Source organism: Euleptes europaea, chromosome 7 (genome assembly GCF_029931775.1).
Source record: "Euleptes europaea isolate rEulEur1 chromosome 7, rEulEur1.hap1, whole genome shotgun sequence".
Classification (NCBI taxonomy): Eukaryota; Metazoa; Chordata; class Lepidosauria; order Squamata; family Sphaerodactylidae; genus Euleptes; species Euleptes europaea.
The window spans coordinates 73,931,763-73,954,163 of record NC_079318.1 but is presented as its reverse complement, the minus strand read 5'-3'; the positions used below and the strand labels follow the sequence as shown (position 1 = coordinate 73,954,163).

The window sequence follows — 22,401 nt, the reverse complement described above, 5'->3', positions numbered from 1 at the left end:
TGATAAAAGACTGGGGATTTTCCACAAAGTGGAACTGTACATCCTTTATAATAGGTGAAATATAAAGCAGGGGTGTTCAGTGGAATCAGGGAGCCTTAATCTGGACAACCATCTAGAGGAACTGATCAGCATGTTGTTTTACTATGGTCACAGTTGGCCAGCTTCTAATCCATCTTAAGTCACCTTCTATACAATGTAGTGATGGGAGAGTCCTTTCCACTCCCTCCCCCATGGAGCATGGATATTTTGCCAAAAAAATCGACAAAGAATTTAATTTTTCCAAGTGCGGGTCCAAATCTTGGAAAGACTCAAAGCATATGGCACACCACAGGTGTAATGAGCACCACTATGGGTTCCACCACCACATCTCAAACCATCCGCAATTTACTCAGCTAGGATGTCTAGGGTTGCTGTTGTTATTGCTGCTGCAGCAGGCAAGGAGGAGGCAGGTAGCAAGTGTCTGTCTCTCCTGCCCTTCCATTCCCCTTGTGCCTCAAATGCTGTTTTTGCCAGCCTCTGAGGAGCCAGGTACACCCTGGGAAAGGTGATCCCCAAGGTGCAGGACATTAGTATGTCAGGCAGCCTAGGGTATCCCTGGCCTCAATCAGTGCTGACATAGATTTCAAGGTACTGGGAGGGTTAGGGAAGAAGAAAGGCAGAGGGAGAGACGCAGCAGCAAAAGGAGAAGAGGAAGAGATTTCAGGCTGAGCCAAAGAAGAAATGGAGGCTGTAATTTTGAACCTCCAAAGGGTGAACTTCAGTGGCATCACTATGTAATTTTTTTAATTATGTAAATTTTTATTTTTTTAACGAACACAAACCAGCAAACATAAAAACATTGAGGCATAAGCACAATATAACAATATATGTAAAGCTTGGCGTTCAAAGTTACAACTTGATTATCAACTTCTTCGAATTATATTACTCAGTGTTCTCTAAATATTTTCCCATATCTAATAACATATTTATTACTTGTTCATTAAACATATATTACTCTTTCTGTCTCAATTTAATTCAATTCTGTTCCAAATTTCTAGCTATATAATTGAAAAAAACATCCCGTTTTTCTCAAAATTCTGAGATTGACCTATTATGCATAAAAGATGTCAGTTTTGTCATCGTTGCGTATTCTGGTAATTTATTAACCCATTCATCTAATCTGGGCATTTCTCTGCTTTCCATTTTGCTGCATATATCACTCTTGCCAACATCACCATTTACTTAAATAGTTCGTTATGTGTTGTTAAAATATTGCTTGGTAAAACATTATTTAATAACATGTTTTTTGGACCCAATACAAACCTTTCATAAGAACCTAGCCAAGGGTTTGGAAGACAAGATATGAGGGATCACTTAACTCCTCCCCTCACTATTTGTTGCAACAGGTCAAGCCCCTTCCCCTCCCTGGTTACCGGAGTCTATTTGTAATATAAATATCCTTTCAACTGACAGAACAGTTTTCAAAACATCTCATTGAAAAAGGGAAGCGATATTACCAATATCCTATAGAAGTACCATACTTGGAAGAGTTATTTGTAAATGAAAACTAAAGTGTGCGTGTGTTGTGAGTGTGTATGTATATATACTGTGATTGCTCAAAAGGACAACACCAGTGAAGGCTGCCATACTAGGAAAAGACATGGGTGAGGGTGAGAAAAAGTATTTGGGATGCTCTTTTCACTCCCCCTCCCCATATTTGGGTGTTTTAATAAAAAGAACAACAGAAGCTGACATGAGGAAGAGGTGGGGGGAGGAGTGGGGGTGGCCATCCTGTCTCTTGAAACTTCCTGCAAAAATCTAACGGAACAGTTTTGAGATTTCACAATGCTCTCCGCTTCCTAATTAGGACAAGCTTAAAAGGGAACAGTTGGCATTCCCGTCGGTGAGGGCCATGTGTTACCTGCAGCAGGCCAAGTCGAGAATGAAACTGATTTTTCTCTTACCTATGTTCTGCATTCAGCAGCTGCTCTGAACAGGTGCTCACTCTCTTCAGAGCAGATGGCGCCAAAAGTGGGTTTGTTGTTGGCAAGTTCCTCTACAAAGCAGCCTTCGTCTTAGGCGCATTGATGTGTGTGCAAAGAGGCACTCGCAAGCAGGCCCCACTCTGTAACAAAAAGGTATCTTAGCTCTTGATAAGAGGTCAACCACAGGCAAGTTTTCACTTGGAAGGGTGACTTCTGGGATCGAAAGGCATTGGCTACCTGGCTTGTCAATCCACAAGCTTCAAAGATTTTTGCTCTGTCTGTTAGATGGAGCTTTCACTGTTATGCGGATCATAAGAGATCGGATACACTTTCAGGATTGAAAGGCATTGGCTACCTGGCTGTAAATCCACAAGCTTCCAAGAGGTGGTGGGCTCGGGAGGAGGTGGGCTCTCCTTCACTGGAGGTTTTTAAGCAGAGTCTAGATGGCCATATGTCAGCAATGCTAATTTTATGACCCTGGGCAGATTATGAGAGGGAGGGCAAGGAGGTTTGCATCAGTGTTTGGCTCTCGTGACTCTTTCTTCAATGCCCAGGGTAGTGCCAATCTCCACTTTAGGCTCAGGAACCAATTTTCCTCCAGGCCAGTTTGGCCAGAGGCCCTGGAGGTTGTTGTTTTGCCATCTTCTAGGCGTGGAGTAGGGGTTACTGGTGGTGGGGAAGTAGTTGTAAATTTCCTGCATTGTGCAGGGGGTTGGACTAGATGATCCTGATGGTCCCTTCCAACTCTGTGATTCTATAAGAGTTTGCCCTGTCTATTAGATGGAACTTTCACTGTTACACATATTATAAGAGATCAGATACACTTGAATTTCAACAGTATACTTCATATCTTGAATGGAGTGTTTTATGAACAAGGAAATGGTAACAGGGAGTACAAACCACTGTTTTGAAACATTTTGTATGGGGACAGGCTCAGCACTGACTTCTGTTGACAGCTATTGGCCCTGGGAGTCCTTAGTGCAGATTCCTTTTGAAAACCTACAAATGGAGCCACCCATCTTCTGAGAAGCCTTCCTCCAAGTGAAGAAGACTTCCTCTATCTTAAGTGGCTGTTCCTCCAATGGAAGAACCACTTAAATTGGAAGAAGGCTTCTAACTTTTGCTCAATAGTGTGGGAGGAATAGGGGTAAGGACTGGGGTAGGATCCACCCCATTGATTGGCTTTTAGGATCAATCTAGGTTAGAAGAAGAAAAGTTGGTTTTTATATCCTGCTTTTCTCTACCTTTTTTAAGGAGTCTCAAAGCAGCTTATAATCACCTTCCCTTCCCCTCCCTACAACAGACACATTGTGAGGTAGGTGGGGCTGAGAGCTCTCAGAACTCTCTCAGAACTGTGACTGGCCCAAGGTCACCAAGCAGGCTGCATGTGGAGGAGTGGGGAATCAAACCCGGTTCTCCAGATTAGAGACCCCTGCTCTTAATCACTACACCACGCTGGCTACATTATTGATTGACTGTTTGCCTTCTACCATTTTGCCTGTGCTCCCCCCCCCCCAGCAGTTCTGTATTCCTGGGGCTTGGGAACATTAATTGGTTATCCCTTGATGTGCAGAGTGAGAGCTTCTTCTACATCACCCTGAGCCAGCATGGTATAGTGGTTAAGAACTGCCTTATAGTGCCTTATACCATAAGTCCATCAAGGTCAGTATTGTCTACTCAGATTGGCAGCAGCTCTCCAGGGTCTCAGGCAGAGGTCTTTCACATCACCTGCGATTTGATCCTTTTAACTCAAGGTGCTGGGGATTGAACCTGGGACCTTCTGCATGGGACCTTCTGCATGCCAAACAGATGCCTCACAAGCTGAGCCATGGCTTCTCCCTAGGTACCTGTTCACAATGCCCATGGACAGGAGAATAGTATGGAAGGGGAAAGTAAGTCATGTCCATCCCACTATAATGTAGTTGCCACCCCATCACAAGTCCCTGCTAAAATTGGTACAGTAAGCTTTGTAGTGGGTTTTTAGAATGGATCACCAATGAGTTGTCTCCAGACTTACATCTGTGCCACCCTTCCATATGCCACCAATATGGTACATCAATCAACAGGTGTTTCACTGGCAAATCTCTCTGCATGTTAAATTGTTCTGTGGCAATGCCACGACCTTGCTATTAGTGCTTCTGTTACAATTGTCATCCATGTTCCCAATCAAACATGTGTCTTTGAATGCTCAGAGGCCCAAAGATTAGACAAAAATTAGGCCGTGATTTTGCATCCCTCTCTACTTCAGTGCGTATAGCCCTTTCTGTGACTTTTCATGCCTTTGTGTAACAAAGTTCGTTCCCAATAAGTCATTAATTCAAGCACCATAGTGGCATCAATGAGATTCATATCTAAGAATTTGTGTCGCAAGTCACAGTGTTAAAGTAAGGCCTTGTTTAGAATCTCTGAGTGCCTAAAGCCACCAGGGCCAGGTGCTGATAGATCATTTGTTCCTCTCTACACATCCCATAAAAAGCTACGGCTGTCAAACATACCGTTATCTTCTTTGTCTAAAGTTTAGCCTGGCATTTCTCTGTTGTGCATTTGCTTTGCAAGCCTCTTCGTGTTCATCGAAGTCACACAATCCAGTGTAAGCTTCAAGAGACTGAGGCACTGACCGAAAGGGCTTTGCTAGTTTCCTTTCTCTCTGTGCACAAAGAACCCCATGCTTGCCTGGCTCCGCTGTTCATTTTAAACAAACAACTGGAGCCAAGGCAACCAGATGAGACTGACATCTGTCTCTTCAATTTGTGCCAAGTCGCTGCTGTGCCATGGCTGGCAGGAAGGAGAGGGGCAGCAAACGCCAAGTTCTCTTGGAAAGGCCAAGAGCATTCCTTGTGTTACTTTCGCTCCCTCCCTCGCATCTCCCCGGCCTTCCTGTGATGCATCAAGGGCTCCTGCAACCCGAGATAGGACTTCGCCTGGAGAGATGAAAAGAGCAGCTAGAACAATTAAGGGAGTGGAGAAGGTGTTTTACGAGCAGCGATTAAAAGAGCTTGTCCCTGTTCATCATGGAACGAGGGAGGCTGCTGGAAGATATGATGGATAGCCCCTTAGACAGAGTAATGCAGCAAAGGAAGTAGAGTTTAAATTTAGGCAGACAGAGGCTGTGAGGACTACTGAAAATTGGAAACCAGAAGAAGATTTTCAAATCCTAGAGGCATAGAATTCTGAATCTGTTTCCTTTCGACAGTTGTGGGCATGCCCCCCCTCCCCGCACACCTTTCACATAAGAACATAGAGATACTCTCACATTCTTGTAATGCTTGTATTCCTATAGCAAGGGTCATTGCCTGAACACCGCACATCCCCACAGACAGTTATTTACACGTAACACCCCCCCTTTCCTGAGAGGGTGATCTCTCTGAACCATTGATTGATGACTGTGGTATGTTTAGAAAGAGCTTTTTGAGTAAAATTATTCACATCGGCTCTGATCTGGCCTCTGTGGAATACAATAAAAATGCAGAGTGCATCTTTAGCACTAGATTTTTACTTGGATCACTGTCAATCGTACATCTGAGGGTGATGCCAGGGTTCTTGGAGACCACCTGTAGGCTCAGCCCTTAACCATCATAGTTAATAACATCCAGCTTAAGGAGAGCAGCCGAGAGAGCCTGGGAAGTGGTAACAGCCTTGTTCAGAGAGAATGGTTCTAAACGCCTGGAAGGAGATTTTGGGACCCTAATTATTTTTCCAGGAGCGAAGGGCTGTGGTACAGTCCAATCTTGGCAGCTAAGCAGGGTCAGTACTTGGATGGGACAAGCCACCTCTGCTCCTCACTTGCCCTGAAAGCCCCTTATTGGGGTCGCCATAAGGCAGTTGCCACTTGACAGCACTTATGAATGCAATTATTTTTCCAACTTTGAGCCAATCAGTAATATCCCTATTTTGGGGCAAGGTACTTCAGTGGGTTGTGACAGCCCAGCTCTGGATGTTCCTGGATGGTGCAGATTATGACAACCCATTTCAATCCTGGATCCAGTTCGTTTTGGGGACCAAAATGACCTTAGTTGCCCTGGTGGAAAAGCTTTTGCTAGGAGAGAGAAGGGGGAATGCCGCTATGTTGGTTCTCCTGGTCTTTTCAGCCGATTTGATACCATCAACCAAGTTATCATTCTGGATCTCTTGGAAGAGTTAGAAGCTGCAGGCACTAAACTAGTAGTTTTGGTCCCAGGGCAGGATGATCATTAATGCTATGGTGCTTCATTGAAGTGCATCTTTTCCCTCATGCTATTGAACATCTATATGAAACCTCTAGAAGAGATCATCTCGAGTTTGCAGTGAGGTGTTATAAGCATATAGTTCACAACCCTCTCTGTTTTTCCTTTTCAGCTAACCCAGATGAGGCAGTAGATTTTCAGAGCAAGTGCCTGGAATTGGTAGTGGGATGGATGACTAATAAATGAAGCTGCATCCAGGCAGAACAGAGGTTCTGTTAGTAGATAATTTAACAGATAGTGGTGGTGCTATAAAATATATGTTGGATAGGGCCACACTACCCCTTGGAGCAGAAGTGGTCAGAAGGTCACTTGGGAGTGACCCGTCACTCTCCAAACAATTAAAAGTAACTTTGCCTGTCCTGGAGCGCTGCTGTAATCAATGTCTGATTCTTCCCTTTAAAGGTACTGTAGTGGTTTCTCTGTTCTTCTGTTTCATGCAGAGGAGAAGGAGGCACATGCATACATGCACCTGTGTTCTGGATGGGGAAGTGACAGCACCAGTATTCCTTTCCTGTCTGCCTCTCCTCCTCCTCCTTCATGCACACACACTTATTCTGGACAGTAAAGGAGCATGCTACTTTGGCTCTTCCCCCCTGCATCAAAGCTGCTGTTTCCTTCTACCAGGGAAAGGTAACTGTACATATTTTTCCCTGCAGGGCAAGTTACAATTAGGAAAGAGGTGCTGGGGGAAAACAGGTAAGGGAAGGTTTCCCCACCCAGGCCCTGTAGACCTGCTCTGAAATGCTGTCATTTCTGTACATTTTTGTCCATTTTGTGACTGGCTTCCCCTGCTAAGCCACCATTTTGTGACTGCCTCCACCGTCTGAGCCACCATTGACTGGCGGCTCCCAAGGCTCTTGAAAAAAATTAAGTAGCTCCGCCGCCTTAAAGACAGATTTGTAGCTTGGCGGTGCTGTTAGATCCTGCATTTCTCATGGAGGCCCTTGTGGCAGTTGTAGTTTAGAGTGCTGTGGCCATCATCCTTAAATTCCCGCTTTTCCTCCAGGGCTCTGAACCAATCCTTGTGATTTTGGCTGCATGCAAATCCAAGTGATTGTCAGCCACTCAGACCCCATCAAACTCAACTGGCTGGGAGGGGGTGAATCAGCCTCAGCTTAAGGGGGGGAAGAAAAAACTTCCTTCCTCCCGATAGGGATTTGGTGGCTCTGAAAAGGAGCGTCACTTTAGCCAGGCTTTTATTTGGGTTTTAGTTAGTGTTTGGGGGGTCGGCTTAGGGAAGAAACTTATTTTAGTGTGACAAATAAGCATCCTGTTAAGGGTCCATCATTCCTAACTGGTATATGTTGGTTCTGTAGAAAGGTGCTCTGTATGGGAAAAGAGCAGCCTTGAACCTGCTGAGGTAACTTGACTGGAGAGAGGGGAATCAAATCTCCCTTCAGGGTTTATTTACTTCAGATCCAGTTTTACTTCATCGGTTGAAGTAATCCACAAAAAATAGTTACTCTATTAAATACTTCATTTTCTGTTCAACTTCTGTTGCTCATCTCCATCTGTGTCTGTCAGTCAAGTCAAATTATCTAAGAAAATGTGTTCATCTGCGTGGCTTCTATGCAGTCCCACATTGGGGACTGCGCAGGCGCAGGCCAGCCACGGATAAGATTTGTCAGCTTCTAGCAAAATCGAAAGTGAGAATGCTCCCCCTCCCCTCGGGGCATGCAGCCTTCCCGCCCAACGGTCACATGACCCAGGGGGAGGCAGCACTCTTCCCTCCAGTTCTCTTTCTGCCGCCACGGAGAGAGAATGTGTCTTTAGCTTCTCTTCATTATGGACTCTGTGAAGGCTCCTCTCTTCAAGAAATAATTAAGTCCAATTGTCACAGAGAAACTGCCTTCCTCATGTAAGAGCTGTGCTAGATCAGAAGACTCCATCTACGGCTGGGTTACCTCCACCTTGAGGAAAATTCCCCGTTCGGAAACTAGGCAAGACATCTGAGGTATGTCTGGGCGAGACAAATCCTCCCTTTGGACTTCTAATCGGTGAAAACCGGACAAGTTTTCTTTCCCCCGTCACTCGGAATGCGGAGTCTATGTCTCTTGGCGCCGAGCGACGACATCTACGGAGCTTGAGGAGATGTCTCATGATTCCCTGGTTAACCCCTCTGCCTAATCAGAGCGGGTCCCAGGATGCCCTGGTCCCAGGACGCCCTGGTTAGCCCCTCTGCTCCTGTTCAGAGCGGGTCCCAGGATGAGCAACAGCTCCACACTCAATTCCTTTTGCAGCCGCATAAGGGTGTTGCTCTTCCGACTCTGGACAAGCGGCGCCTACGGCTTCTCGACGCACACGGCCTTTCAGAGCCCACGGCCTCTCTGAGCCCACGGCCTCTCATCGCCCATGGCTTCTTGGAACCTACGGCCTCTTGGTGCCCACGGCCTCTCGGCGCCCACTGCCTCTCGGAGCCCACGGCCTCTCTGAGCCCACGTCCTTTCGGAGCCTACGGCCTTTCGGCACCTACGGCCTCTCAGCTTCCATGGTCTCTCAGCGACCCTCCTGGCGCTCACGGCCCCTCGGCCTCTTGGCGCCCACGGCCCCTTGGCGCCCACGGCCTCTCAGCGACCCTCTCGGCGCCCACAGCCTCTTGGCTCTCACGGCCTCTCGCCGCCTAAGTTCTTGGCGCCTACGCTCTCGGAGCCTACGTTGCTGAGGCAAAGATTCCCCCTGGAGACTCTTCCAACCAAGGTCTCCTTCTACATTAAAGGATATGGTCCATCCCGAGTCTGATGCAACGGCTACTCAGGTCTCTGACTCGGAATTCCGCACCTCGCTACCCTCACCTGTGGACATTGCAGGAGATACTAAATCACATCCCCTCCGGGGGATGTGAGATTATATGTAGAACTGATCCGTCTGGCTAAGGTTCTAATATATATTCCCCCCCTGACATCTCGGGTGACGACCATCATGAGTATATTACTTTCCTCTGAAGCAGATCCTGTGGTTCTTCCAATGATACAAGTATTTGGAGGTGGTGGATTCTAACTGGACCAAGCCATTTTTGCTGCCCTCTTCAACAAAGGAATTGAGAACCTTTACAAGATCCACCGTGAGGACGGTGATTTTCCGTACCAGTAGCCTGTCCCAAATTTTATGGTGGTCGAAGCCCTGTTGGGCAAATATAAATCGTGTTCACATTCCTTGCCCCTAACCGGGAGGGACGCAGACTGGAGACTTTACCCAGAAAAGTTTATACTTCCAGTTCCATTGGCCTTCACATTTCTATTTCATGGCAATCATGGCCAAATACTAATATGCCCTCTGGGATGGAATTTCATCTCAAATTAGTACCCTACCAGAGGATCAACGCCCACCACACTACACTGCTTGGAGCATAAACATGACCTTCGACAGACAGCAGTTTATTGCGGCGAGTCACGTTGCGGACCCTTCCAGCAAGGTCATGGCCTCGTCCATAGTCCTTCAGAGGCATGCTGACTTAACCAGCCCACCCTTCCGTATGACACTCGGTGCCCTTGAGAGCACCTCCGTTGCGTATTGGGAAACCACCCCTTGAGGGCACTTCGCTCTTCAGCGACTAAACAATGCCTTTCTTGATCATCTCAAGAAGGATAACCACTAAGTCCTTGGACATCGCTCCACTGTGCCAGCTTATAGCCAAGATACTTTGGCAGCCAGTCTCAACCATCCCGCCTATACAGGTACCAAGGTACCTTCCACCTCCATTCTCACTTCTGCCCAGCAGGATAGAGAGTTTTTGGGCACACCTAGACCCAGGAAGGGTCCTAGCCCATCTCTCAACCACCCTACAAACCTAAGCAGGCATAGCTAGATGCACAAGTGCTTTTCACAGACCGGTTATCTGGTTGTTACAGTATATGATGTTCATCACTGATGGTAATTGGGTTCTCAGAATGATAAAGCATGGATGCTTTATTGAGCTCGAGACGCTGCTTCCCTACCTCTTTCCGGCTTGCACTATGTCGCCGGCTCCCGCCCAACTCCTACAGGAGGTTCAGGAACTTCTACGGAAAGGGGCCATCTGGGAGGTCCCCTCTGAGGATTGGGACTACGGGTACTATTCCCATTTCTACCTAGTTGACAAAAAGAGGGGGAGCGCCCCTCTCTAGACCTGGGGAATTGACGACGCTGTCAAGATACACAAATTCATATGTTGATCATATGTTAAATACTCAAGGTCCTGCCACTCCCAGATGAGCAGATGTGATTTGCCGTTGGGCTTGCGTGATGCATATTGCACATTGCAGTCCACAAAGACTGCGGTCTCTGTTGCGTTTTCTCTGCAAGGGCAAGCACTATGGATATGCAGTTCGCCCTTGGTCATGCTACGGCACCTTGCACCTTCATGAAGTGCTTATCTGTGGAAGTTACACACCTGGCCCTGCAGGCATGTGCCATTTTCCATACTTAGACGACTGGCCGATAGTCGGTTACTCAGAGCTTGCCTTTGCTAGTCAGGCGGAAGTTTTTATTTTCCGTCCTAACTGACCTGGGTCTCCTGGTCAACTATAAAAGTCTCCATTGACTTCTTCTAAGGCCATAGATTCATGGTACCCACTTGCACTTGGCCACAGCTAGAGCTTACCTTCTAATACAGGGAATACGCTCCATTTGAAAGTTAGTTAACCTGTTCTAGACAAGGTTCCAAACGACCCCTAAAATTCACTACTTGAGACTCATGGCTTTCTCCACTGCAGTTGTTGTCTTTGCTCGTCTGCGGTTGTTCCCCTTGCACACTCGGTTTTCTGACAGCATTCCAGCTGAACATTGACCCTCAATACAAAGAGCTGTCTATCCCTACATCGGTTATTGCCTCTTTGGATTGATGATCCTCTTGGCCGGTGTTGCCTTTTCAAACACCTGCTCCACAGGCTCATTTATCAGGATGGGGAGCTCATTATACGGCTCTTAAGGCCCATGGTGTATGGCCTGCTCAAGGGTCTACCCGGCACATTAACTTTCTTGAGCTTCATTCTATTAGGCTTGCTCTCTGTTCCTTTGCAGGGGTCCTCGAGGATCGACATGTTCAGGTCACAACGGACAGCACCACCCAGCACAAACAGGGCGGCACAAGATCCACTTGCTGTGCACAGAAGCCATTCCAGTCTGGGACTGGCCATAACACATGGCTCCACTGTCACCGCCATTCACATCGCACGAGTAAAATTCTCGTAGACTTTGTAAGCTATCATCCTGACGATTGTCACAAACTCACTGTAGACTCACGTTGTCTCTGTTATCTCTTCCTCATCTGGGGCACCCTGCAAATGTATCTCTTGTGACTCAGCACAATTCAGCGTGTCGTCAATTGTGCTCCAGAGTGGGGGAAAGCCCAGGCTCCATGGGGGACGCATTCCAAATGACTTGGTCGATCCCCCCCTTCCCCTTCCCCTTGCTGGGCAAGGTTCTGGCCAAGATCTGGACAGACAGGACAAGTGGCATCCTGGTGGCACCATCCAGCCCAGGAGATCTCAGTTCACGATTCTAATGCCCTGACTCAAGGTAGTACTGTTCCTCCTCAAGATATTTCTCACATTCTTTCCAGAATCAAGCTGGCAGCATGGAGAATTCTATGTAATCTATTGTCAGATAGGGTGGCTTAGGTGCTGCTGCACCCCATTAAGTTGTCCACAAGATGTTTTTCTTGGTGCCAAGCGGAAACGTTTTTCCCTGTGAGCTGCTGACAATGGTTTGTCCGCAGCTGCTTCTCTCCTGTTCTCAATTTTTGACTACATCGTATGTGTAACGATGCTGGACTGTTCAATCCCTCGACTACTGCTCGGCCCTTCACACTGTGTTGGACTCTCTGTGTTTTTTTCACACCCAGACTCACAGAAGTTTTTTTAAGGGGACATATCAACCTCTATCCCAGGGTATCTCCACCTGTTCCTCAGTGGAGCTTTCCCTTCAGGTTGTCCCAACTCATGAAACACCGTTTGAGCCTTTGGCCACCGGGGGTCTCTCTTTGCTATACCTATGAGACTGCCTGTCTGGTCACAATCACCTCGGCCAGTCATGTCAGAGATTTAACGACTCTTGTCGTTCCTCACCGTTTACTAAGTTTCACGCTGATTAAGTGGTGTTGAAACCCGAGCTTTCTTTCTACACAAGGTATCTTACCCGTGTTATTGCAGACCCCTTCTTCCGATGCGGAGAGGGCTCTATACTTTTAAATGTATGGAGGGCCCTCCCTTCTTATTATAACGAACCTTGCTTGCAGGAAAAACAGTAATATGTTATTGCTGTAGCGACCACGGTAAGGGTCACCGAGCCTCCCAGCAGACCCTGTCCAGGTGGATTACCTCAGCCATTAGACTGTCTTATGAGAGAGCACACGTGGACTGCCCAGACATGATCAAGGCGCACTCCACAAGAGCTTACGCTGCCTCCGTCGCCTTTTCGTCTAAAATCGACCTCTGAGACATCTGTCGAGAGGCGACATCGTCGACCCCTTCTACTTTCATGAAGCACTATGCGGTCGATGTGGTTTCATCTAGAGAGGCAGCAATGGGACGTGCCGTCTTGCAGTCATTGTTTCGGTGACTGTCCCACACCCACCATCCGGGCAACCGAGCTTGCTACTCTCCCAATGTGGGACTGCATAGAAGCCACTCAGATGAAAACAGAGTTTCACTTACCTGTAACTGTTGTTCATCTGGTGGATCTTCTATGCAGTAACACATCCCTCCCTCCTTCCCCGCTGTGGGACCTCTCTGCAATACATGTGGGTGGTTCCTTGGCGGCAGGTTGGAGAACTGGAGGGGAGAGTGTTCCCTCCCCCTGGGTCATGTGACCGTTGGGCGGGAAGGCTACATACCCCGAGGGGAGGGGGAGCACTTTCACTTTCGATTTTGCTAGAAGCTGACAAATCTTATCCGTGGCTGGCCTGCGCCTGCACAGTCCCCAATGTGTTACTGCATAGAAGATCCACCAGATGAACAACCGTTACAGGTAAGTGAAACTCTGTTATCTCTGTATACTTCGCAAATAAGCACAGCCTTGGTCTAGCAGGTTTCCAAATAAGAGGCTTTTAAGGGGCCCCATGGTGCAGAGTGGTAAGCTGCAGTACTGCAGTCAAAAGCTCTGCTCACAACCTGAGTTCAATCCCAACGGAAGTCGGTTTCAGGTAGCTGGCTCAAGGTTGACTTAGCCTTCCATCCTTCCAAGGTCAGTAAAATGAGTACCCGGCTTGCTGGGGGTAAAGGGAAGGTGGCTGGGGAAGGCAGTGGCAAACCACGCCATAAACAAAGCCTGCCTAGTAAATATTGGGATTTGATGTCACCCCATGGGTCAGTAATGAGCCGGTGCTTGCACAGGGGACTACCTTTACCTTTAAGGAGCTCATAGCTTACACGCCACCAATCCTTTAATCAAAGCTTGTGTCCCCCTTTTTATTTGATTGTGGAGAGCTGGGGTTTAAAAAACCTATAGGAGATACCCGGGCGGGAGGGGGGGGACGGGACTGGACATTCTTCAGTCCAGAAGGCAATTGCATCAGATCCTCCCCCTCTGACTCACCCCATAGCTGCCATAAGTGCTTTTCACCATCTTCAGTTGTGGCACCTCTTAAAAAGAATAATCTTGCAATATGTTGTAGTAAAGTCTATAATTGACTGCTGCAATATATATGGGGAAGACATGGGAAAGCCTTCAGAAGTTTCAGCTGATCCAGAATATGGTGACCAGCACATTTCTGCAGGACTTAAAGACCTCTACTCAGGATCTAGCTGACCACTATATTTCAGTGACCAATTATTACTATTAATTTTTTTTGCATGTCAAATTAGTCAGTGGTTCTAGACTAGGGGAGAGGGATATAGTTGAAAGAATAGGTCTAGTTTTAGTCTGATAGGAAAAACCAAAGCAGCTATCCTTTTGAAAGTAATGTTTACACTCAACCCTACAGTGTTATAGACAGAATTCCTGCTTAGAGAACTGTAGACCTCCCTGCTCCCTTGACAACAGAAAAATTAATACATCATAACATAGACTTTCAGTCTCTCTTTTCTACTATAAGAACTCCTGTGATGGGCCCAGTGGCCTTTTCTTACCACAGCTCTGCTTTTGATAGTTTAGCTTCTGGTTTTGCCAACAGGAGGATATAAGGAAGGCTACAGAGGTCAGAGTCTAACCTCCTGTTCCCCTTATTTGTTAGCTGCTACCAATACATTGCAGAAAAGTGAGGCTGAAAGTAAATGCTGCAGCAAATGCCTTTAAGATACTGGCTTGAGTGAGAAGGTTCCTTTTTTCCTCAAGGACAATATAAGAGATCTGTAGGTCAAAATTTGCCAGACAAATTTGACCTTTGGGTCTCTAGCCGCATCTCCCTAGTTTGATATAGACCTTAATTCCATTTCTACAAACCAAGTCTTAACATTGCTAAGAAGCTGCAGTCCAACCCTGCAGTTGCATTTTGTACAGGGCTACCCTATTGCCTGCGTGGAAAAGCCCCGTTGAATAATTCAGTTTGGAATAGTTTGAGGAAAGTCAGGGGAGCGGGAGCCTTCCTGGCCCCATGTCATCCCTTAGGACATTTCCCCTTCCAGAAGCAGCCAAAGGCCTGAAATGGGACTGAGGAAATGGTGTAAAAGGACAAGTAGCGTTCCAATGAGTCATTGGAGGTGGGGAGGTGTCTGCACATGCCGTGTTCAGTGGCGTCCTCATTTTCATCTTAACATGCATCTGCTTTAACACTTTCATCTAGTTCTCACTGAGGTGGTCAACCTGTACAGTTAACCAAGAGTGGCCAGGGAGTCACATAACCCTGGAGGCACTCTGGTGTGAATATGGCTGACTTTCCAATTGGGCACCAACCTATACTAAAGCATGGTCGAAGCTTTCCTTTCCTCTCCTTCCGATGCTAAAGTTGCTGCTGGCTTTGGTTCTACACCCAGCTTAAAGAATCTGTGCAGTGCCCAAGCAATCTCTGATGGAGTAGCAAAGAGCCTCAACAAGCTCAGAAGGCGCGCTGAGAATTCAGACACAGTGAAAGTCTGTTGGGGGAGGCGACAGTGTAATATTTGTGCTGGGGAACTAGCAACCTGAAGCAGTCAAAATAATACCAAGCATTCCGTGAGACCCAAGACTAGAAGCCCACATCAAGAGCCAAATATTCCAAGCAGCCGCACATTGTGCAGTGTTAGGTAAGGGTGGTGGTGGTGGGGAGAGCTGGCTATAGCTGCTTGCTCATGCAGATCTGGCATAGGTTCAGTTCCCAGTGCAGAGGTTTAAATGTCCAGGCATTAAAACAACCCAGAGAGTCAAAGGGCACAGGCCTTATGATGCTGTGGTAGACAGAGACTTAAGCAGAAAAACACGTGCACAAATGGGTAGAGAGCCAGCATGGTGCAGTGGTTAAGAGCAGCGGACTCTAATCTGGAGAATCAGGTTTGATTCTGCACTCCTCCTCATGAAGCCTGCTGGGTTACCTTGGGCTAGTCACAGTTCTCTCAGAACTCTCTCGTCCCCACCTACCTCACAAGGTGCCTATTGGGGGTGGGGAGCTGATTGTAAGCTGCTTTGAGACTCCTTACAGTAGAGAAAAGCGGGATATAAAAACCAACTCTTCTTCTAGTTTGGATGCAGCGAGAAGGGAGCTTCAGGGACAGATTCTGGCTTCAAAAGAGAGGAGGGGGGCAAGAGAGGGAGAGGGAGCCTAGTATGTCCTCTGACTGGATGGAGGGGAGAGTTCTGGGAGTCTTTCCATATAAAGAAGCAAAGTGTAGATCTGTAGGCAGGTCGAGGGTGTGCTTGGGAGCCGTCTGGGTTCCATCAGTGTCATGTGGCATCGTCGGGCAATTCCGAACAGTCTTTGTTATGTCATTGGTACAGTCTGACCTATTTGCGGGGAATGTATATGCAAGTACAGTTCTTTCTTTGGTGGAATGCTAATGCAGCAGGATCCTTTTGTGGTTCAAGGCACACTGAGAGGCCTTGATTAATGTTCTGAGAGCCAGCATCCAGAGAGGCCACTCTCTGGAATGGCTATTTTCCTCAATGAGCACAATGAGATCAGGTGCCGTTCCTGCTTACTCTGCTGGCTCTTGGTTGTGGCAGTAGTCCAAAACCCGTTTACTGGCCCATACCGAGATAGAAATAAGAGAGCTGGTCCCATTTCAGTGTGTGTGTGTGTGTGTGTGTGAGAGAGAGAGAGAGAGAATCTGCAAACGAATGTTTTATTGGCAAAAGTATCACTTCAGAATGCAGGTGAGGGCTATCATGGTAGGAAGTGCTGCCCCCCCCTTTCCCCACAGAAAACTAGCAAGTCAAGAACCCTTCTCTCTGGTTTCCTGGTTTTCGACAGGGACAGATTTTGTTGTTGCTGTTGCTTGTTGAAGCATTTATCATATGAAGTCCCATTTGGAATCCTAAGAGGGTACAATGCAGACAGTGGTTTAACCCTGTGATGTGAACTGAGTTTTAATTGGGGATGAAGACTAAGCAGACCCCGTGGCAGCCATTTTGCGATGTCACCCCTTCAGTGTTCTCCCCAAATTGCTCATGAGCTCAACAAGGTGGGGGATCCTGGTGCAGATGTTTAAGGAGGAGGGGACAAGTATATGGGGATGAAAGAGAGAATGACAAAACATCTGCTGTAAATACTTTTGCTCGGTGCCATATAAATAGGCTTGACTATCCAGACAAACATAATGTCTGGGTCTATGACTAGCTACGTCGATAGTTAATTAAGGCTCAGACACTGGGACTTTTAACTTTCCAACACTATTTTATGTTTCCCATAATACTTTGTTTTCATCCTCTTTGCAGCAAGGAGAAAGATGTCTAGGAAGCCACTTCAGAAGTCAAACTGGTAATGCCCAAGGTTGCGTGCAGAGCAGCCATATTGATGCATTTCAGTCCAGTTTTGCCATAGTGTAAATACATTTCCTATACTTCCTTGACCTAAAACTACATAAGTGATGTATTCCAGATAGATAGATAGATAGATAGATAGATAGATAGAGAGAGAGAGAGACAGACAGACAGACAGACAGACAGACAGACAGACAGACAGTTAGATAGATGCGCGCATAATTTATTTTTAATGTTGAATGTGTACAATTATGACACCTTAAGTAGCGGGTTCAATCAGAAAGGTTTCTCCGGTAAATGGATGCACAGGTACAATGTCCCAAATCCACCATGTTGAAAAAAGAAAAGTTGCTGAGGAAGGAGACAGGACAAAGCAATGGCAAAGAAGGGGGAAGAGTTTGCACTTCTTTACACACCAAGAGCGCAAACAATCCCAGGATCCAGATTATGGGACAAACCTCACTACCTCCTTCTATGATTTTACGTGACAGATGACAAAAAAGGAAACAAAAACCCTGTTTGGATTCATCTGAGTTCAGAGTGTTCCATCAACATGAATCTTGAATTAATCTAGGGAAGCCTGTAGTATCATTTCAGCATACTGAAGATCAGACTGTACCTCCTCAATCACTTCATGTTTGCACGGTGAACTAACGCTTCCAACTAGCCTACCTATTTGAGCTTGAGAACCTTCTGTTCTCTTCCCTTCAAGCCTGTGTATTTGTGACTATTACAGTGTCCTAGCACTGGATTGGTTACTTAGGACAAGTTTCAGCATAATCTCAGGGCCAATTCATATGTTACAAACTCCAAACTCGCTATACCGGTATACAAAAATACAGGCAAATAATTAAGAAATTGAATGAGAGATGGATACCCTTTCACTACAGTAATCTGTAAAATCATTTCAAGGCAATAATGAAAACTTATTGTAAGTATTTTTCTGGTTGACAGCGTAATCATGTATTTCACCTTAATGTGTACTTTTTTTCAATAAGATGATAAATAGCAAATAGATGCAGTGTTTAAGAACCAAATGAAGAGTTAACTTAAAAACCAGTGGTGGGATTTCATTGCCCTGCACTGACTTGTTTTCTCATATACCTAACAGGAGCACAATAGATTATGCAAATTAGACAGGAAAAGTTGTTTAATTTGCATAATTTACACAAAATGTGGAATTTTACTACGGAAAGCAAAAAAAAAAAAAAAAGATTTTCCCCCCTTATGCAAAGTATGTATCCATGAAAATACTTTGCTGGTAGCTTACAGTCTGAATAGTCCAGACTAGCCTGATCTCATCAGAATTGGGAAGCTATGCAGGGTCGGCTGTGGTTAATACTTGGAAGGGGAGACTGGGAAGTTGCTATGAAGACTGAGGGTTGCTATGCAGAGGAAGGCAATGGCAAACCACCCTTGCTCCGCTCTTGCCTTGAAAACTCTATGGGGGTGGCCGTGAGTGGTTTGTGACTTGACATCGCACAATAATTATTAGCTTGCAGCCTGCTTGCTTGGTTGACATCCGTGGGTGTGCTCAGGGATTCTCACACAGTTGAGTTCAGCATCACCTCACGTGGAGACCTACCTCATCCTTCCTAGCTCCACTGGCTTCTCCATAAACTCAGCACCTGCTGAGTGAGCATTTTCCATTGTGTGAAGTTGCATGCTCAAAGCTGAAAAACATACCTTGGAACAGAGCTAGCATGGTGGTGGTAGGATGAGTGGACCTGGGCTTCTGTGTGAATCACCTTGTGATCCGTTTCCAGAATGAGTAGTTTTATTATGGAAACAGGCCCTCCTGTGGCTGGAGGCTGCACAGCTGGGAGGTTGGGACCTCTGCAGAAAAATTACCACATGGTCATTACTGAAGAATAAGGTCTTACTTTGAAGAGGAGTGACTTCTGTAACATAGGGAGAGGTGTTTTTTTTTTTTTTTGCTGTGTATATCAATAAAAATGATTCATAATAATGTCCAATTGTGCTCACCCCTTCCCCTCCCCCCACCGTTCCTACCACAGTGCTTCCTATCTCTGCTTGACAAGTGACTTCCTTCTCCTTTCTTGTCCCTTTTCAATGCCCATTTCTTTCTCCATACTTTCTCAGACTATTCCAGTCCTCTCTTATTTGCACTTCCACAGTGACTCAGCTCTTCCCCACCCTTAGTGCTCCCGTGTCAGTCTCTACCCATCCTCGCATTGTCCAGCCTTCTCACTGGCTTGGATCCTATGTCATCGTTCCCCGGTTGTGTTTCTCTCTGGCCACTGCAGAGGCTTTCCTCCGCTGCAGTGCTTGCTTCCTCTGCCACTGGCGCTTCTGCTTGCGCAAGATCGGAGTTTTTCAAGTAGCCCTTATGCATGCAAAAATGCAGCAGGGAAAGCAGGCACAGCAGCATATGGAAGCCTCAACAGCAGCCAGAGAGAAGCGCGAGGGAAACGATGCTATAGGATCCAAGGCACTATTTTTCTGTCAGCTGGAAAAATCTCAGAACTTCACAGTCAGGGGTGGTGGTGGTATACGAATGGCTACATTTCTGTTGCACCTTCTGGAGCTGGCAAATGAGCAGCACTCCCATTTGTCTGCATTTCTAATTATTCAGTAACTCTGGAGGTCCATTCAGTTGGCAAGGGTGTTCTGAAACCAATATGCAAGCCTAATGCTTCCCCACTGAACAACGCTAGCTCTCTTGGTTACCTGGTTTCTTATTTATCATCAACCATGAATGCAGTTTCTTAATGCAGTTCCTATGATGTTCTCTCTTCCCCTTTTTTGGCAGGTATTGACAGAGAATGGCTTCGGTGCAATCACAACTGAAATTCATGAAGCCCCAGAGTTCTACTATGCTGAAGATTACCACCAGCAGTATCTAAGCAAGCGCCCCAGTGGCTATTGCGGACTGGGAGGCACTGGGATTTCTTGCTCTATTGGTGGGAAGGAGTGAGCTTTACTTATACAATGATGCTCAACGCTTCAATACAATCTGTGGAACAGGTGGAAAATGCGCTCTGGATTTGTGCTACAGTTTGACTGCTGTCTTCAGTGTACTCGCCCATGGGCAGGTGCCATGGTACCTTCTTATAAATAAAAGCTAAGCTCTGCGTAAATGCAGTGAAACGGAATGTGAACTGTACTACAGCAGATGGGGGAAATCATGTTTTTGAATGCTCTCCCACACCAAATTCCATAAATATAGAAAACAGCAGAGGAAGACTTAGCCTTCTGTGGTGTACTAGTTTTAGGAGATTTGTTTTTTTTAAGCATGGAGGGGAGGCACTAAAAATGCCTCCTCTCATCTGTAGTTTCTTTGTTGAACATGTATGCGCCAGAATCCTTGCACCATCATTCCTCTCCCATGTACTTAACAGCAGTCTCTGTTAACATAGGATCTGTTACCCAAACTGGATCCAGAGAAGGGGAGATTAGCTTTAAAAGGGTTCCAGAAAGGAATAACACAAGACCTTGTAGTCTCTGTATACCAGGGTGGATCTCAGTAGGGGGTACCCAAAAATAAAATTATGAAGAAAGGAAATGAGAGAGAGAGAGAGAGAGAGAGAGAGAGAGTAATTGTAAACACAAGCAACTTTATTGTATACAAAATAAAATAAAAAGAAATATAAATGTAAAGCACCTACACTAAGTGCCTGATCACACATGCATACGCACACACACCAATAGGAGGGCGCACTTATAAAAGGTAGATGGGAGGAAATTGGGACGTTTTAGGGAAGGGACATGCAACCTTAAATCTGGGGAAGTCCAGGAATATAGAATCATAGAGTTGGAAGGGACCACCAGGGTCATCTAGTCCAACCTCCTGCACAATGCAGGAATTTCACAACTATCTCCCCCACACACACCCAGTGACCCCTACTCCATGCCCAGAAGATGGCCAAGATGCCCTCCCTCTCATGAACTGCCTAAGGTCATAGAAACAGCATTGCTGATAGATGGCCATCTAGCCTCTGCTTAAAAACCTCCAGGGAAGGAGCACTTACCACCTCCCAAGGAAGCCTGTTCCACTGAGGAACCACTGTAACTGTTAGAAAATTCTTCCTAATGTCTAGATGGAAACGCTTTTGATTTAATTTTAATCCGTTGGTTGTGGTCCGACCTTCTGGGGCAACAGAAAACAACTCGGCACCATCCTCTATATGACAGCCCTTCATAGAAGCAGCGGAGATCCAAGGAGGAGAGTGAGGAGCCAGCTAAGAAAGGAGAAAAAGCCTGTGGAGTGCAGCAGGGGTTCTCAGAAGGAAACCAGAGTTCTGACAAGCAGAGATCTGGACCAGAGATCTGAGAACCATTTGCTGGGTCTGGGGGGCCTTCTTTTATGGACAGAAGATCCCCAGAGTAGTGTTTTTTTTTTTTGTTTGTTTGTTTTTTTTTACCATTCCGACTTTGGATTGGGTCAAAGTAAAAAGCTTAAATCTCACTGGCTGGTTTAAAGTTATGTAACTGCTGTCAAACGTCAGCTGGAAAAAATGAGGGAAATACCTTGATTTAGGCTATTGTGAGCCCAATCTGTATGAGCACAAAGAGTCTAGGTAAGGCAACATTATTAACATGCTTCAATTAGGTTGAAGTGAGCCAAATCTGCATGGACACAAAAATCTGGGTGAGGGAAGATAGCTCCTGAAACAGGATGGAGAGCAAATTAATGACTTGAGTGCCCTTCTTGATTGAGTAAAAAAAAAAAAAGGAAAAGAGGAACCAGGAGTTGGTTAATGAAATAGCAGCGTCCTTGAGCTGGGGAGACACCTCTGGGATATGTCAGGATATTGGGTGACACCCCCAGTGCTGAGAAGTCTTTTGTTATCGAGAAGGACATGCCACTGAGCTGGGGGAGATTGCACTTGTTCTGCTTTCCTTTAAGTAACACCCTTCCTCTTGGTTCCTGGGAATTTCCAATGTCATGGCTGAACCCAGGTGCCTTATGAGACTCCCCATTTCAGATCCACTAGCACTTAGTTGTTTTAATAGTCGCCCTCTTTTACAGCCCAAGTCTAAAATACGAGGGGAACCCTACTATCTATTGGGTCTCGGCTGGAGGACAAGGGGTCCTCACAAATGGGTGTTGCATACGCTTCTGGACTAGAATTGGTAGGCGAAAGGAGCATAAGGATATATGTGCAGGGACTGGAGAAATGGAGGTAATTAAAAAACACATTTGGAACCAGCCTAGTGGGCGGGGTGGGGGATCCATTGCAGGGATCTGGAGCAAAGAAACAGCAGCCGGAGTGGGGGGGGGGGGTTAACCAGAATGTACACCCACACACACGCCATTTCTCCATTCTCCATATCCTTCTCTCAGTGTTGCTTTGTTTTTGTTTTTTTAAAAATAGCATCAGGACTCAGTTAAAAATGTTTGGCTGTGTCCTTAGCTACTTAATGCTATACACTAGATTGTTGGC

The 22,401-nt window shown here is 46.3% G+C and overlaps 1 protein-coding gene across 2 annotated transcripts in view; it reads left to right on the top strand.

Annotated features, from left to right (window-relative positions):
* The window catches only part of MSRA (methionine sulfoxide reductase A), a 504,699-nt gene extending 484,743 nt beyond the window's left edge, over positions 1–19,956 (top strand). For both annotated transcript variants that reach the window (XM_056853955.1, XM_056853956.1), the window contains one exon: positions 19,767–19,956. In XM_056853955.1, coding sequence (XP_056709933.1) covers positions 19,767–19,931 — 165 coding nt within the window. In that variant the 3' untranslated portion in view covers positions 19,932–19,956. The remainder of the gene's footprint in view (positions 1–19,766) is intronic.
* The last annotated feature ends 2,445 nt before the right edge of the window (positions 19,957–22,401 follow it).